The following is an 18,671-nucleotide window of genomic DNA, read 5'->3' as shown; positions in this document are numbered from 1 at the left end:
AAAGTTTTAAATCTGTTGTTATAACAGCATTCAAGACAAGCACATTCAGTGAATTTATATCCCCTTCAAAATAAGTTGTTTTGTTACGGAGGGGACTACCGGTATATTTTGAAAGACTTATTTTCAGGTATACACAAGTTATGTGTAACAGGACTGTGCCATGATTTGTTGGTTCCTATTTTTAACAAATCAAGGAGAAAAACTCTGCCCTTTAGAGATTCTATATTTGTATTAAGTTTCATAAATGTCCATCAGCGGGTTACTTTGTTGTGTGGGAATCCTGATGAAAGTTGCAGGTGCACCACCCACCTTACAGTGATCAATATTTGTGTAAATGTTCACAAAGAACCATCATGTTTCTTAGATACAATCAAAAATCCCTACTTTTTTACCCAATCAAGGAAAAAAAACGCTTTTACTGGTTCAAGGGGGATAATACATAGAGTGGGTAAAGTTTATGTGCTAACTAAGAATTAAATGAGGTTTGGTGATTCTAGCTAAATACTGTTTGAATTATAAGCATTTTAATTTTTTATATCAAATAAAGGGGAAAAACTGTTTCCACTGGGTCAAGGGGCATTATTAAATACAATATGTCAGCAAAATCCATATGCTGATTAATAATTTTGAGAGGGTTGGTGATTCTAGCTAAAATACCTTTTTAATTATAAGCATTTTTTTTTTTTTTAAACAATATGAAGGAGAAAAACTCTGCTTTTAAAGTGTCAAAATGGACGAAACAATATGTGAGTAAAGGTCATGTGTTAACATATAACTATTTGAGGCTTTGTGATTTTAGCTAAAATACTTTTTGAATTGTGAGCGTTTTCAACTTCAGACTGACAGATGGATAAACATATGAACAGCCAAATGGACAATGCTAAAACAATATCCCTCCAGCCTTTGGCAGGAGATAAAAAGTGCCCTTCATAAAAAACATTTAACCAATAGATTCAAATTTTCTAAGTTCAAAAAGGGTCATAATTCTGACAAATGCAATTGAAACTATCTTACATTCACAATATTCCCTAACAAGAGCTGTCGGATGACAGCGCGCTCGACTATTCGAAGAACTGATTGAAGAATGGGGTCAAAATATTACCACAGATATTCAGACAAAAGAAAAAAAAAAAGATTAGACAAACAATGTTCCTGTATTTGTGGATTTCGATATGTCTTGCACTAAATGGCAATGTGTGAACCAATTTCAAAGTCCAAAAAGGGCCATAATTCAGCCAAAATAGTTGTCAAAGTTATGTACTCTTGCCTACAGATTGAAATCATGATGATAAACAAGTGTTCAAAGTTTAAAAGCAATATGTCACAGTGTTCATTCCAGGCCGCGCCATGGGGCCATAGGCGCGTATTTTACTGTATTGGCGCATAAAAGTTTGCCCTATAGCGCCCGTCGGGCGCACACTTTTTCAGAAAACAGTCCGTTTACAATGAGCCGACTTCCAGAAGTTGTGAATCGAATACGACTCTTCCGATGACGTAACGCGCATTTTCATTGGTCGATGTTAAAATAGTAGCCAGTCTCCGGTCGCCTAACAACATACAGCTTTCAATGTTGCTATGCAATGGCGGACAAAAAAAAAAACAGTCACGATTCGGAGGAAAAAGCAATTTTACGTTTTTCTCTAACCGTTAAAAAAAAGCAGACGATGGAGAACAAATTTCCAAAGAAAGATGACATGTTCGAGACCGCTAGACCACTCAATAGCCTAACTGCTTAGCCAAAATCAGGCGACAAACATTAATTCCGTAGTTAATCCGCATTCATGGCTGTCGGACTTTCCGCGGTTAAGTTTCGGTAACGGTCAAAATATTATGACTTGTTTCGTTTTTTGTCGTGTTGAGCGACCTGTGAAGTGTCCACTTTTCTCTTTGTAATTATGTTTTACGAACCGCGAAAATAATACCTTGAACTCCATATAAGAAAAGTGTTAAAAGTACAGCCTTTCCTTTCATGTAAATCAGTTTTTCTTTCATGGCCCCTATTTTTTTCAATTGTCCCCAATTTTTTGCCATCATGGGGCCCTTTGACCCCACTTAAAAAAATCCTGGAATGAACACTGATGTCAAATAGTTTTGACAAAATGTAGACTTGTATGAAAACAGAACAAATTTCCAAGTCCAAAAAGGGCCATAATTCAGCCAAAATAGATAACAGAGTTATGTACTCTTTCCTACAGATAGAGACTATTATACTGAACAAGAGATAAAAGTTTCAAAGCCATATGTCAAACACTTTACACAAAATATTAACTGGTACGAAAAACTTAACACAGATTTCGAAGTCAAAAGGGGCCATAATTCAGCCAAAATTATTGATGGAGTTATATACTCTTGCCTATAACTGGACATGGTGATGGTAAACAGGTGTTAAAAGTTTCAAAGCTTTATCTCAAAAGACTTTTTCAAAATATGAACTGGTACGAAAAACTTAACCCAGATTTCTAAGTCAAAAGGGGCCATAATTCAGCCAAAATCCTTGATGGAGTTATGTACTCTTGCCTATAACTGGACATGGTGATGGTAAACATGTGTTGAAAGTTTCAAAGTTTTATCTCAAAAGACTTTGTCAAAATATGAACTGGTACAAAAAACTTAACCCAGATTTCTAAGTCAAAAGGGGCCATAATTCAGCCAAATTCCTTGATGGATTTGTGTAGTCTTGCCTATAACTGGACATGGTGATGGTAAACAGGTGTTGAAAGTTTCAAAGCTTTATCTCAAAAGACTTTGTCAAAATATGAACTGGTACGAAAAACTTAACCAAGATTTCTAAGACAAAAGGGGCCATAATTCAGCCAAAATCCTTGACGGAGTTATGTGCTCTTGCCTATAAATGGTCATGGTGATGGTAAACAAGTGTTGAAAGTTTCAAAGCTTTATCTCAAAAGACTTTGTAAAAATGTGGACTGGTACGAAAAACTTAACCAAGGTGTGACGCTGACGCTGACACCGACGCCGTGGTGGGTAGGATAGCTCTACTTATTCTTCGAATAGTCGAGCTAAAAATCAACTGGAGACTCACCTACTAAATTAACCAACTCATCAAGTACTCGTTAATACTCAAACTTAATAAACTACTTACCGATTCATCATAGACAGAATCCAGGTCATCACTTATACTACTGAACCAAGTCATTTTGTATATTAAATATAATAAATTTTCTTCTTTATTTCTTCCCTGACATACAAGTTTTACTGCAACAATTACACACAAACACTGTATTGGATATTATGGCACCATATCTATCATATCCTTCCAAACTTCCTTCAAACATACCCACTATGTTATGACCTCAAATTAGAGTTTAATATATTCACAAATCTAAAATCAATTTCTTCCACTATTTCAGCTTGATTGAACTGTATCAAATTTCATTTTAATCAGTTTTATCAGTATTTTTTCCATGCAAGTAAACACTTTCAACTCCTCTCTTTCATATTTTCAAGTGTCCCAGCTGGATTGCACTTTAAGTAAGACATGAAGAATACATGAATACGCATGTTCTTGCCCACATACTGCACTTTTTAAAATGTCACCATGTAAAGTGTAAGTGTGTCACAGTTATTATATTTTTACTGTAATGCCATATTTCCCAAGAATGGTGATGTTGCTCAAGCTGACTTTGTGGCGAGATACAAGAACTAAATCCACTTACAGATAGTAACCACTTAATTCTTCACATCTAACACAAATCGGTGTGTAATTTACTCATTTCTTATTTCCTCAATATCCCTTCTTTTAATTTCCAATTTTATGTCCATGCAGTGTTAAAGTAAAATATTGCATACTCTGCACACTTAAAAAAATGAGCTGTCTGTTCTAATATGTCCTTGTGTAATTTATTAAATCATCAATAAATTATTATTTTTCCTTAATTATATCTTACTTTTCACTGTCAAAGAAAAAGTCAATTAAAGATTTTACATAAAAGTAGATTGATGTTTGACTTTGAGATAAACTCTATTTTAAATGTTTCCACCCTGTCTAACAGGTAACACTGATTTACAGTATAATAATGACAGCCTTCTGTGTTGCAAGAACTAAATAGTGGTAAATTAATTGGCAAAGTCTGCAAAGACCAAAGAATGTGAGGCAGGTAAGAAATTCTTCCAATATATTTATAAAGAAACACCCTGTGTGAAGGTTATCTGTTCATGGTAACTACGACTATGGGGTACCCACCAGCTAAACTTTGAGTAAAATTGTGCATGTCTTTGGGTTTACCTTTGTATGGAACACAATTCAAGCATAGTTTTAGCTAGGAAGTAGAAAGTGGCTTGATTTTCATGTTGGAAGTAATAAGTAATGGTTTGTTCTGATTTTATTAAAAGTTTAAAACTGTTAGGCAAGTATCCATGTAATTAAACTTTAAGGAACATTAGACTGACCGGTTTATAAAAATGGTTATCACAAGTCGCCAGTACACTATTTCCAATGTTATTTGTTGTTCCTTCATGTAATAGAATGGTTTTTAAAATATTTGGAATGTCAGGTATAAACTATTACATGTTGAAAAACATTGCTGAATCAGAAACAAAGAAACAAACAAACAAATTATTTGTGCTAACTGGCCGTTCCATGTTCAACAAACCTGAGAAAAAGTCTGTGAAAATATACATCTGATGTCATGATCAGACAGTCATGTAATGAACAGCTCACTGAATGGATTGCCCTCAGACCTCAAGCAAATAGCTTTAACTAAAATGCCAGAATAATTCAGCGAGTTGATCCAAGATGAGCATCTAAAACTGATATATCACATATTTCAGTCAAAATGCAAAGCTTTAAATCAAAAGTATTTGTAGAATCATGCTGAAGTGGTGGGACCAGATGACAGTCGACACAACTTTGTCAATTTGCTTAAAAAATGTACAAATTTAATAGATAACAACGGAGAATTAATAAAATAGAGGTACAACACGCCTGAACACCAGATAGGTTTTAACTGTATTTATTTATAGATCTACTAGTTTCTGTTCTCTATGAACCTTCATCAGGATTTAAATAGATGTTACTATGTCAAACATTCATGTTGATACTATGTTGAACATACCTCATAAAACACTCACAGTCACACCCTATGTTTCTTCATACAACATGTAAAATTTTACTAAATCCGTAACTAATGATGTTTTTGTTACTGTTGATAAATTGTGCCAACAGGATTGACCAAAATGTTTGTGTTTCGACAAGAGCTGACAGCTCGACTATTCAACAGTCTGGGTTACTTGATTTACCTTGTTAACTGAATGAATATAAAAGTCAAACAAGAGTACCGCAATGCCAAGCAATATACCCCAAAAGTATGACCTTTGAACCCCAAGTGTGACCTTGACTTTGAAGCAAGCCATCTGAAACATGCACTATACATGTTGTCTCGATGTGGTGAACATTTGTGTCAAGTTTCTTTGAAATCCTTCAAGGGGTTCAAGAGTTACAGAGCCGACATGAAATTGCTAACGGATGGCCGGACATACAGACATTCCTACGTATGGGTATTTATGTGGCTACTCTTTTGTTCTCTCTACTGTTCCTTTAACCACGTAAAAGAAAAAATAGCCGCATAAAAGCTTAACAAAATGAATGACATCAAAGAAAAAGTACAGTTACCTATTGTTCACTTAACCATCTAAGTATGCAAATGTAAGCAAGGACGGATGGGCGGACAGACGGACACCAGCGTCAAAACATAATATGTCCCTTTGGGCGTATAAAAAAGGGGCATTATTTTGTGAAAATGCAAAATGAAGTTATGGAACCTGTACTATGCATGTCAGCTCAAAGCAGTAAACAAGTGTGTGAAGTTTCAATCCATTCTCATTAGTGAACACTGAAAAAACAGTTTATATACAAAAACCAGCTCAGTGGAAAAAGGGGCATAATTTTGTAAAAATGCAAAGTAACTCTATGGAACCTGTGCACTGCATGTCAGATCATCACAGTTAACAGGTGTGTGAAGTTTCAATCCATTCCCGTTAGTGAGTATTGAGATCTTGCTTAATAAAATCAGGACACGGATGCAAACATGGACATCAACAAATAGTTGAGTGCAATAGCTCTTCCTACTCTTCTAACAAATGAGCTAAAAACACCAAGCAAAGAACTGCAATGAGAAAAATCAGCAATGCTGGTTCTCTAGAATGTTTGAGGAAACATTGGAAGGATTTCTCGCCTCCAATTATTCAAACTAAGCATCACTACCATAAATAAGTTTTACCTGTTGGACACAGTGGTTTTCTTCTTTCCCTTATACCCACAGTCTGAATATCATCTTTAGGCAAATATTTGTCACCAATCATAGGTTATAACAGGGAAAACCCTTTAACATAATTTAACCTCAGGGTTAAATATTAACTTATTTATCATAAATACTGAAATTTGTAAATTCTAACAGCAGTAATATTGAAATATTGAAGTAAACTAGCCTTAAAGTAAACAGAATTGTGTAGATGTTTACATTTTTATCAATATTTTATAGCTTAACTCCTTTCAATTTAAATAAAATGTGAGACCATTTGAAACTAGAGATAGCTGAAAAATCAATGGCACTGGAAATTGAGTTTAGAAAGATACTGAAATTATCTTTCCGAAGGATGGTAAGATTTAGTACAAGATCGGTCAGGCACCCCAAAAACTTGGCAAACAAAAGAGCTGTAAGAGGGAACAGCATACTTGACTATTTATATATTCAAATAAGTGAAGAAAATTGAGATGAATGGGCACCCCACCTTTGGCCATTCCTGAAAAAATAAATGTCCTACACATCTACACTGCATGAACCTCATTGTATATGACGTGGAACAACAGTTTCTATTTAAAGTTTGTATCAAATTCATTTAGAAATAGCAGAGAAGCAAATGTCTAATCTGAAATTCTAAGTAAAGAAGGGACATAATTCATGAAATATTGGTGGCTTGTGTCATACGATGTTGGTGATGATATAGAGAATAATAGGTTAGTGCCGTAGATGAGAAAGTTTATCTGGCGAGGTGGGGGAGGTTATCGGGTGAGCCGAAGGCGAACCTGATAACGTCCGGAGCCGAGCCAGATAAACTTTCTCCATCTTAGGCACTTACCTATTATTCTATTTATCTTGTCATTACTTCATTTTCCGATATTTGGCAATTTATTTTACAAAAATAAGTGTGCGACAACCGCTTTAATGACGTCATATTCGTAATGACGTCACTTATATAATGACGTGATTACCGGCAAAATCGCAATAACTTCTTCGTTTTTGAATAAAAACTCATTATTTGACCACTCATTTTCTTAGTTCGGACATTTCCAACTTCGTTGCAAAATTTCTTATGACAACAATATCGGTCATAAGGTCACATGATCAACTGACTGTATATCACTGGTCACATGATCAACTGACGGTATATCAAGAAAGATATACGGCACCCTGATATCGGGTCGAAAATACTGCAAGTGACAGGATAAGTGAAAATATTATCTTAAGTTTAAATCAAATCAATTTAGTAATTACAGATATAGAGCGGAAATGCTTAAAACTCTAACTTTAAAACCTAAGTAAAAAGGGGATATAATCCTCAAAAAAATGGTGCAAAAATTATAAACCTTGTATCATAGTCCTAAGCTTCCAAAAGAGACTGAAAGTGCATTAACACTTGAACCTGAAATTCCAAGTAAAAAGAGGGATATTTCATTGAATAGTATGAGAGTTGTGGCCCTTGTGTCCAATGATGTGTGAGATGTTCAGGAACAATAGTTTAAGATTGAAGCAAATCTATTAAGTATTACGTAGATAAAAGTGAGATTGCGTCAAACTTTAACCAAGTGCAGACATGAATGCCTGTTGGATAGCTCTCTATATAAATAGTCAAGCTGAGATTGTTTGGGGTTTTTTTAATCTAAAAACACATTTCTTGTGTATTCAAATTCTGCCATCAAATGCATATGAGATACTTGTGGTGGCCATGAAAACAAGAAAATGGTGTTGAACTTATGAGAAACCTCCTCTATAACAACCGATTTCCCCCACCTCAATCTATAATAGCCCTGTTTCCTCAACCTTCTCAAAACTGTTGACAAGGAAACATTGAACAGTCCACTAAATAAGCCAAGTTAACATGGTATTTTTGACTTAAAATATACTGTACAATATCAATCTAATTCATAAAAAACCCACAGAAATGTAATCAACATTCTCACAGTCAATTCTAAACTAAAATTTCTTGAAACACACATATTTTTAAATTTTTCCAACGGTTTCAATATCACCGAGAATAACTCCATTGATTAACACTCCAAATGTAGCTGCTAGAGAACAACCGCAGTCAATATAATATATCCATATCTTTACAAGGCTGTCTGAAGAAGAGCTTACAAGTATTGGCAATTATTTTCATTTTTGACATTGACAGTAAAGCAGCTATTGTCGTTTAACATAAATGCAATATTTTACTGGTATTAACCTTTATATTTCTATATTATTGATTATACCCTATAGAGATATCACTAGGTTAATGGGTATAAAAATACAATCATGTATCAATTTAACATTAAGCTCTTTGTAACCTGGCCCTTCGTAACATTCTATAGTAATGATCTTTTTTTAAAAAGAGACCATAACTGCAGTAAAAACAATCATCTTACCTTGACCTTCTGACCTTAATTATATGTTAATATAATGTATCTTTTTAATGAAGATCAATCGTTTCAAAAAGCGGAAGTCAGTTAAAGTCATTTGAATGAACTTAAGAGAGGTCCGTACAAGGCTGCTACAGACCAGGTTTGATGAAGATTCATAAATTGGGTCATGGTAAGTTGTTTAAAGTCTTTTCTATTTTTATCTCTGATAGCCCCTAAATAGGTCATGTGGAATCATTTACAAAAAATATCAAGCAAATTCGATGAATTGGTATCCCCCGCCGAAAAGGTTTGTGGTGAGGAATGGCAAAAAAATATATCTGGCGAAAAGTTAAGAATGTTACTAAGAAGCAAATAATTTCATTTGTCAAAATCAATTTAACAGAAAATGAATGCTATTTTTAGGTTGGTGTGTGTGTTGGTGGGTGGGGTGGGGGGGGGGGTGGGCAGCGGGGGTGACCGGGTGAGAGTACAAAACATCACATGTTGATTATAAATATTGATGGAAAATTTAAAAAAAAAAAAAAAAAAAAAAAGGGGTGTGTGGGATGCATGATCGGGGTAGTGAGCATGACTGGGTGGAGGAGTAAGGTGGGGAACAGTACAACTTTGCATATCAATAAATATTCATGGAAGGTTTGAAAAAAAATATAAAAAGGAATGAAATTCTTTTTCTTTTTTTTTTTGGGGGGGGGGGGGGGGGGTATGACCAAGGCAAGGTGGTGACCAGGTGTGGGTACACAACTTCACATATTTATAATAAATGTTCATGGAAAAGAATGAAAGAATTTTAATGAAATTCTACCAATTTGGTTAGTTTATTATGTACAAATCTGTACATTTTTAAACAATTAAAGGGCAATAACTCTAAGGAAAATTAACCAATTAAAAAAAAAATGACAGGCATCATCGAAGTATGTTGGTTCATATTTATTTCAAGTTCCATGAAATTATATCAGCTTGTTACTGAGAAATGGCTGCAGACATGGATTTTTCATTAAATCAAGGGCAATAACTCTAAGGGAAATTGACCAATCAAAAAAAAACTTGACAGGCATCATCACAGTATGTTGTTTCATGTTTATTTCAAGTTTCATGAAATTCTACCTGCTAGTTACTGAGAATTGGCTGCGGAGGGATATTTTTGAGCATTTTTCATTAAATCAAGGGCAATAACTCTAAGGTACATTGGTCAATGCAAAACAAAAAAACTTGATGGGCATCATCACAGTATGTTGGTTCATGTTTATTTCAAGTTTCATGAAATTCTACCTGCTAGTTAGTTACTGAGAAATGGCTGCGGACGGACACACGGACGGACATGAGGGAAGGACTACGCCATTTCAATACCCCCGTCCCGATTTCATCAGCGGGGGATAAAAAGAGGACCATAACAGGGTATTACAGATCAAGTTTGCTGAAAATCCATCAACTAGCTTATGAAAAGTAATCATTGAAAGGTTTTCTATTTCTAGCTCTGGTGGGCCCCTTAAAGGGACAAAGCATAATCAGTTGGATAAACTTGTGAATGGTCTATACAAAGATGCTACTGAATCAACTTTAGTGAAAATCCAGTTGGGTCATGAGAAGAAGTTGTTTGAGCTTTTCATTCATTTATTTTTAGCTGTGACATCCCCTAAAAGGAACAAGCAAGCCATTTGAACAACTCTGATAGAGGGTCACAAAAAGATGTTACAGACCAAGCTACAGACCAAGTTTACTGAAGATTCACCGAATCTTTGTGGGAAGAAAGTTGTTCAAAGTTTTTTTCTATTTTAAGCTCTAGAGAAAATCCCACAACCTATTTACAACCCTGATGTACATTTTATTCAGACACATATATTCTGACTAAGTCTAATAAATATGTGGTAAAAATGTGAGCAGTGGACTGTTATCAAGTAGGTTTTTTTTCTATGACTTGACCTAGTGACCTAATTTTAAAACTAAGATGACCAAATTTTAAACTTTGCTTAGATGTAACAATGAAATAAATTATAAGCTTCATGAAGATCAAGTAAAATTTAACAGGATTCTACTAATAAATGAATTTTTGATCCCAGTTTATCCAGTATGAAAGTAGTCTGAGGTTTTATTGAGGCAAACATTCTGACCAAGTTTTAGTATTTGTAACCTCTACTGTGTTAAAGGTAGTTAATCTGATTTTGATCAATTAATGGATTTGGTTGAAAGTTTACAAATGATTATTTGCAGTTATTTTTTGATTGTTCATTTAGTGCTTAATACATGTTAGAACAAGTGACTGAATATTGCAGTGGGAATACAGAAGTCCCCTACCAGTGAAAAAACAATTTTACTTGACCTTCAATAGTGACCTTGACCTTTGACCGACAACCATGGGTCACATGGGTGACACACAGTCTAATCATGGGGAACATTTCTGTGTAGTACTAAAAAAATCCTTCAATGCAATTAAAAGTAATGGAGCAGAAACAAATTTTACTTGACCTTGAACAGTGACCTTGACCTTTAACTGACGAGCATAGATCATGCTTTGACACATTGTCTCATCATGGGGAACGTTTGAATGTAGCACTAAGATAATCTATCAATGCATTTAAAAGTTATGGAGCAGGAACAATTTTTACTTGACCTTCAATAGTGACCTTGACCTCTGATCTACATGCATAAGTCATGTACGTGTATAATCTACATATTGCCCTCTATACACATACCAAGTTTTAGGAACTTAGCTTGAATACTTTTTGAGTTATAGCAGGATCCAGATTTACGGATGGACAGACAGATGGAGGGCATTCTTATAGTCCTCCGGTGTTCCATCGGTAAGGGACTAATTGCATTAATTTTTGTCTTTTCTTGTTGCCCAAGCAAGAACAGTTACCTTAGCATATGATTGTATAAATTCAGTAAACTTCTATGCCTTAGAAATCACATTAATATAGGAACTATCAAATACTATTTGTCAAATATTTACATAATAAATAAATATTTAGCCAAAATTCATAAGAAATGTAAAATTATTATTACCTCCCTTTATCTATCTTAGTTGCACAACCTGGATAGATTGGAAATAACTGAATTCCAAGGTTGTATGTAGTTATAAACTTGCCTTTTGGCTGAGATTGTTGAATATCCTAATATATATATGCAAGTGTAAAATTAAAAAGTACATGTACACTGAAATCAAAAGCATAGTCCAGATTTTAATACTTTGAAATTAAAGGGGAGTAACAACAAATTTTCATATTAAAAAGTAACAAAACATACTAGGGACCTAACTATGTAACACATCTTTTGGTTTCTTAAAAGAATTTGTAACAGAATATATTAAAAATGAAAAATGTCATAAAATGTTATCAAATGTAAATGACTACCAGTAAAACTGTTGATTTCAGATGGATGATGGACACAGGGGTATCACAACAGCTCAGCTAAGGGTGGACCAAATGTCAGTGACTTGGGTAACTACCCTATCTAAGAGCTAAGTTAGAGCTTACACTACAGAAGATTATACCAGCTTATATTTCACCAGTTTAGTAATTAGCTTTACACCCATTTTGTTTGTTAGAGCTGCTACCACAATCAGTCCTTGCCTCCTCTATTGTATACCATAGAAAGTGATGGATATGCCTTACCATTTTCATAAATTTTTGACTTTACTCAGGTCAATATGCATATTATATTCAGTTCTTACCTCCTTTGTAGTATATATTTGTTTATATGACTTACCATTTTAATAACTGGTTTTGTACGTATTTTCTTGGCTCTGCTTGCATATCTGAGTGTGTTCATGGTCTCAGGGGCGTGGTATGATGACGGTGTAATACAGCAGATCTGAAATCATAGTCAATATTACCTAATAACAGTAAGTTACAGTATATTAAAGACCCACAACAGGATAGGAGTATTCTATGACAGTGATTATGCATGATTTACATCAAAATTTTGAGAAACACAAGTATATAGTTATATTATACAAACTGACCAATACAATGTGTTTAATGTATTCATAACATTTTATCAAAACAATAGCAGTAAGCACAGCACTTAGTGTATAGATCATACTTTGTTTTTAGAGTGTAAGATGATTTTCATCTATGTTTTAAAACTATTCTGAAAATAGACTGACAGAATAAGTTTGCATGTAAAGTTGTGAAAACACATAAATTCAAGAAGGGCCTAATTTATCCACCTCTCATCTTGTAGTATAGATGTATTATACCTGTATCATAAAATGGTTTACATGAAATTAATGTGGGAGGAAATTTATGTGGGAGGTCATTAGGTTATGGTTGGTCTTTAACTAGAAATGTTGGCCTTTCTGCCACCATAACACCACCTTTATAGTAACTGAAATTGCGGAATAATCTGAATTATCTTGAGAGAAGATCTTGAAGGATGCTACAGAACAAGTTTGGTGTAATTCTGACTTGCAGTTTCAGAGATGATATTTATGTAAATTGTAGACAACGAATCCATCTAAACTAACTGTTACATAGTTGAAGGTTCAGGTAAGCTAAAAAGGGGACATAACTCCCCCAGAAACTGGTGGAATGAAATCAAATCAAACTTGACCTGCACTTTATAACAATAAACTTGTATATCAAAACTAAATTCAATCCAGTTAAGTTACCATTTAAGAAGGTATCAAACTGACATCAACATTTTGCAAAACATAAAAATAAATGGGGCCATAACTCAACCTGGTGAACTGAAATTGAAATAAAACTTACTTTGCATTTTATAACCAATATTGTGTACCTGTCTAAACCAAAAATGACTTCAATCCATTCTTTCAAAAAATACTGAACAGACATTGACATTTTGCTCAAAGTTGAAAAGGGGCCATAGATTTGGCAAAAACCAGTGGATTGTAACCAAAATCATCCTTGACTATATACCAGAGTACCAAAAATGAACTCAATCAACATACACAGGAGCAAAGAAGCATGGCAGAAATTGCACCAACATACCAACTATGGTATACCCCTTCCGAAATTTTGTTTATTGGGGTATAAACAGGCTTTGATTGCAGCGTTTACAAAAGTCTTCCTATCATAGCTTAAATTATATGGGCATGATTATAGCAACTTTGACCCAACCCTTTGCCAGTATTTCCCATTTTTGTAACAAGCTTTCAAAATGTATGATGAGACAATGTGATTGTTTTAACTTCAAACTATAATGATCAAAGGAAAACTAATCAAACTCAACATGAAATATTTAAGGTCATGCCACAGTTCTACTGGAACTAATTGCAATCATTACTGATACTGTCAGGCAATTGTCCCCCTAGATCAATACAGAAATAAAGCCTGCTATTTTCTTATTTCCTGTTTTACATGAGATCTTCAAATACATTTGAGTCCTGGGAATAGGAACAAGAGGGCCAAAATGCCCTTATATCGCTCACCTGTTATCATTGCACTTAAGGACAAGAAGGTCAACAAGAAGGTCCTCAGAAAAAATATCTAAGTCCAAAGGACAGGAACAACAAAGAAAAGAAATTTAACAAAAAGAAAAAAAATTCTTACAAGGTTCAGATATGTCAAAATACACCTAAAAATTGGAGGTACCATCCATGTTGTACCACAGAAAAGTGGTCTCGATTTTTCCCTACGGCCAATAATAAAAAAGTTACTAAAATAAGCTATTTATAGTTGCGTAAAAGGGAAGTAATTAAAAAGAAAATTATTGTAAGTGATCAAAAGAAGGATCTGCCAAATAAATCTGTTGACATAAATGAAATTTCAGATCAATATCTTCATTAGTTACGGAGATATACCCATTTTAATTTGAAATAAAGGGAGGTAATTTGACATAAAATCAGTCCATAGTTATCTACCCTGATTGGCTCAGTCCAACTAATGACAATAATGAAATTTCAAATAAGTCCTATAAGTACTTACTGATATAAATCCATTTTGACTACAATCAGGGGAGGTAATCAGATATAAAACAGCTCCTATGATTGGATCTAATTTGTCATGGAATCCAAGATTTATTGTTCTTGAAGATATTTTAAAAGTTTGTATCAAATAAAACCATAAATGAAGTCTCTATATGGCTGCAAAAGCCAGAATAGCCAATTTTGGACCTTTAGGGGGCCATAACTCTGGAACCAGATTCTGGCCAGTTCAGGAAAGGAACCAAGATCTTGTGGTGATACAAGTTGTGTGCAAGTCTAGTTAAAATCAAATCATAAATGAAATTGCTATTGTGCAGACAAGGTCAAAATAGCTAATTCTGGCCCTTTCAGGGGCCATAACACTGGAACCCATAATGGAATCTCGCCAGTTCAAGAAAGGAATCGAGATCTTATGGTGATACAAGTTGTGTGCAAGTTTGGTTAAAATAAAATCATAAATGAAGCTGCTATTGTGCAGACAAGGTCAAAATAGCTAATTCTGGCCCTTTCAGGGGCCATAACTCTGGAACCCATGATGGAATCTGGCTAGTTCAAGAAAGGAACCAAGATCTTATGGTGATACAAGTTGTGTGCCAGTTTGGTAAAAATCAAATCATAAATAAAGCTGCTATTGTGCAGACAAGGTCAAAATAGCTAATTTTTGCCCTTTCAGGGGCCATAACTCTGGAACCCATAATGGGATCTGGCCAGTTCAAGAAAGGAACCGAGATCTTATGGTGATACAAGTTGTGTGCAAGTTTGGTTAAAATAAAATCATAAATGAAACCACTATTGTGCAGACAAGAAATTGTTGACGGACGGACGGATGGATGAACGGACGCACGCACGGACTGACGACGGACGAAGGGTGATCACAAAAGCTCACCTTGTCACTATGTGACAGGTGAGCTAAAAAGTTACTCAAAATAAGCTATTTATAGTAACGTAAAAGGGAAGAAATTAAAAGGAAAATTATTGTAAGTGAACAAAAGAAGGATCTGCCAAATAAATCTGTTGACATAAATGAAATTTCAGATCAGTATCTTCATTAGTTACGAAGATATACCCATTTTAATTTGAAATAAAGGGAGGTAATATAAGTACTTACTGATATAAATCCATTTTGATTACAATCAGGAGAGGTAATCAAATATAAAATAACTCTGGAACCTATGATTGGATCTGATTTGTCATGGAATCCAAGATTTATTGTTGTTGAAGATAGTTTGGAAGTATGTATCAAATAAAACCATAAATGAAGTCTCTATATGGCTGCAAAAGCCAAAATAGCCAATTTTGGACCTTTAGGGGGCCATAACTCTGGAACCCATGATGAATCTGGCCAGTTCAAAGGGAAAAGGGAAACCCAAGATCTTGTGGTGATACAAGTTGTGTGCAAGTTTAGTTAAAATCAAATCATAAATGAAGTGCTATTGTGCAGACAAGGTCAAAATAGCTAATTCTGGCCCTTTCAGGGGCCATAACTCTGGAACCCATGATGGAATCTGGCCAGTTCAAGAAAGGAACCAAGATCTTGATGGTGATACAAGTTGTGTGCAAGTTTGTTAAAATCAAATCATAAATGAAGCTGCTATTGTGCAGACAAGGTCAAAATAGCTAATTCTGGCCCTTTCAGGGGCCATAACTCTGGAAACCCATATGGAATCTGGCCAGTTCAAGAAAGGAACTAGATCTTATGGAATACAAGTTTGTGCAAGTCTGATTAAATTCAAATCATAAATGAAGCTGCTATTGTGCAGACGAGGTCAAATAGCTAATTCTGGCCTTTAGGGCCATAACTCTGGAACCATAAAGGAATCTTGCAGTCAAGAAAGGACCAAGATCTTATAGTGATCCAAGTTGTGTGCAAGTTTGGTTCAAAATAAAATCATAAATAAAGCTGCTATTGTGCAGACAAGGTCAAAATAGCTAATTTTGGCCCTTTTAGGGGCCATAACTCTGGAACCCATAATGGGATCTGGCCAGTTCAAGAAAGAAACCGAGATCTTATGGTGATACAAGTTGTGTGCAAGTTTGGTTAAAATAAAATCATAAATGAAACCACTATTGTGTAGACAAGAAATTGTTGACGGACGGAAGGACGCACGCACGGACTGACGACGGACGAAGGGTGATCACAAAAGCTCACCTTGTCACTATGTGACAGTTGAGCTAAAAATGTACCGGAATCATCAAGTCATCACATATGAAAACAATACATAAATCATCGTGAAATATATTTTTATGCAAGAATAGCGACAATACATGTTTGTTTTGTGTATTAACGTCTGCAGAAGCCCATGGGATATGTTTGTGACCTCGACCTTCGGTCTCAGTCACAAACAATACCTGCGGGCTTCTGCAGACGTTAATACACAAAAAAACGTGTATTATCCCTACATTGACCCCTAAGTGTGACCATGACCTTGAAGTGAGACATCCAGAACATGCACTCTGCATGTCGTCTCGATGTAGTGAACATTTCTGCCAAGTTTCTTTACAATCCTTCAAGCAGTTCAAGAGTTACAGAGCTGACATGAAACACACACATATGACTATTGACCCCTAAGTGTGACCTTGACCTTGAAGTGAGTCATCTAGAATATGTGCTTTGCACGTTGTCCCAATGTGGTGAACATTTCTGTCAAGTTTCTTTGAAATCTTTCAAGGCGTACTGGAGTTATAGAGCGGACATGAAATTGCAAACGGACATATGGATGGACAGGGCAAAAACAATATGTCTCCTCCAGTGAGGAGGAGACATAATTACAAACTGATGTGACATACCATGAGAGTGACTCCATTTCCACCTAAACTATCCGCCAGGAGCTTTGTTAGTTTGCTGTCTCTGTACGGGATATGGCCTTGTCTTCTTTTCTGATCTCCCAGCGATGATATACAATTACCTAAAACGTTAACATACCATCCGTATAAAATTTTATCAATAAAAAACTTTCACTTTGTAATAGTTCATTAACTTAAGTTTTTCCACAGTACAAGCTCATAATCTCTTATTGTTCAGAAACATTGTGTAGAATTTGTCTTGAATCAACTGAAACAACACTATCATCAACATCTCACACTAACACAGGTCCCTTCACATAATACAGGTCTGTGAACATAATACAGGTCCCTGAACATAATACAGGTCAGTGAACATATTACAGGTCAGTGAACATAATACAGGTCTGTGAACATATTACAGGTCAGTGAACATATTACAGGTCAGTGAACATAATACAGGTCCATGAACATAATATAGATCTGAGAACATATTACAGGTCCATGAACATAATATAGGTCTGAGAACATATTACAGGTCCATGAACATAATACAGGTCAGTGAACATAATACAGGTCCATGAACATAATACAGGTCAGTAAACATATTACAGGTCAGTGAACATAATACATATCTGTGAACATATTACAAGTCCCTGTACGTGTTACTTTTTACTAGGATTTACTTCTATGAGAGCAAAATCTTTTACTGAAACAAGACAGCCCTGTCAATCTTTATTGTACACACATCAGAGTTACGTTAAATCATGAATCTTTCAAAACAACTGCATTATTTTAATAAAAACTAGAAATGTATCACAGACACAGATGTCCCCGCAACATGAGAAAGGTCACAGGCATGGTACTGCTCACATACTAAAAGAAGGACCCTTGGCCCTATTTATTTACAACAAGAGTGCCAAAATTCACAATATATGCCCGTCATAGCAAATATACACTAGCACCTGTATTTGCAAATGGAATTTTAATTCTGTAGTTGTGTAGTAATTATTGTAATTCTTTTGTTCAAATTCTAAGTCCACAAAAAAACTCCTTAAAAGGTAAAGATACCTTAAAATACACCTAAAATTTAAAAGTAACATCTATGTTGTACCACAGAAAAGTGGTCCACACAAAAAACCTAACCAGGTAGAGATAGGTCAAAATACATATCAAAATTGGATGTAATATGCATGTTGTACTACAGAAAAGTGGTCTCGACTTTTCCCTACGACCAGTAATAAAAAAGCTATTTATAGTAACAACAAAGGGAAGTAATTCTAAACTAGGGACCTGGTTCTTGTGCATGATATTCTGTCTCACGATGGTGTACAATTGAGCCAACTTACATCAAAATCCCTCCATGCA

General features: G+C 34.9%; 1 protein-coding gene across 20 annotated transcripts in view; it reads right to left on the bottom strand.

Moving 5' to 3' along the window:
- The window catches only part of LOC123534316 (kinesin-II 85 kDa subunit-like), a 174,644-nt gene that overhangs the window by 33,783 nt on the left and 122,190 nt on the right, over positions 1 to 18,671 (bottom strand). For all 20 annotated transcript variants that reach the window (XM_045316512.2, XM_045316508.2, XM_045316509.2 and 17 more), the window contains 2 exons: positions 17,310 to 17,428; positions 12,344 to 12,448 (listed from right to left, as the gene is read on the bottom strand). In XM_045316512.2, the coding sequence (XP_045172447.2) occupies positions 12,344 to 12,448; positions 17,310 to 17,428 (224 nt within the window). The remainder of the gene's footprint in view (positions 1 to 12,343; positions 12,449 to 17,309; positions 17,429 to 18,671) is intronic.

The sequence above is a fragment of the Mercenaria mercenaria genome, chromosome 12 (assembly GCF_021730395.1).
Source record: "Mercenaria mercenaria strain notata chromosome 12, MADL_Memer_1, whole genome shotgun sequence".
Classification (NCBI taxonomy): Eukaryota; Metazoa; Mollusca; class Bivalvia; order Venerida; family Veneridae; genus Mercenaria; species Mercenaria mercenaria.
Note: the sequence above shows the minus strand (reverse complement) of the source record. Positions and strands in the feature narration are given on the sequence as shown.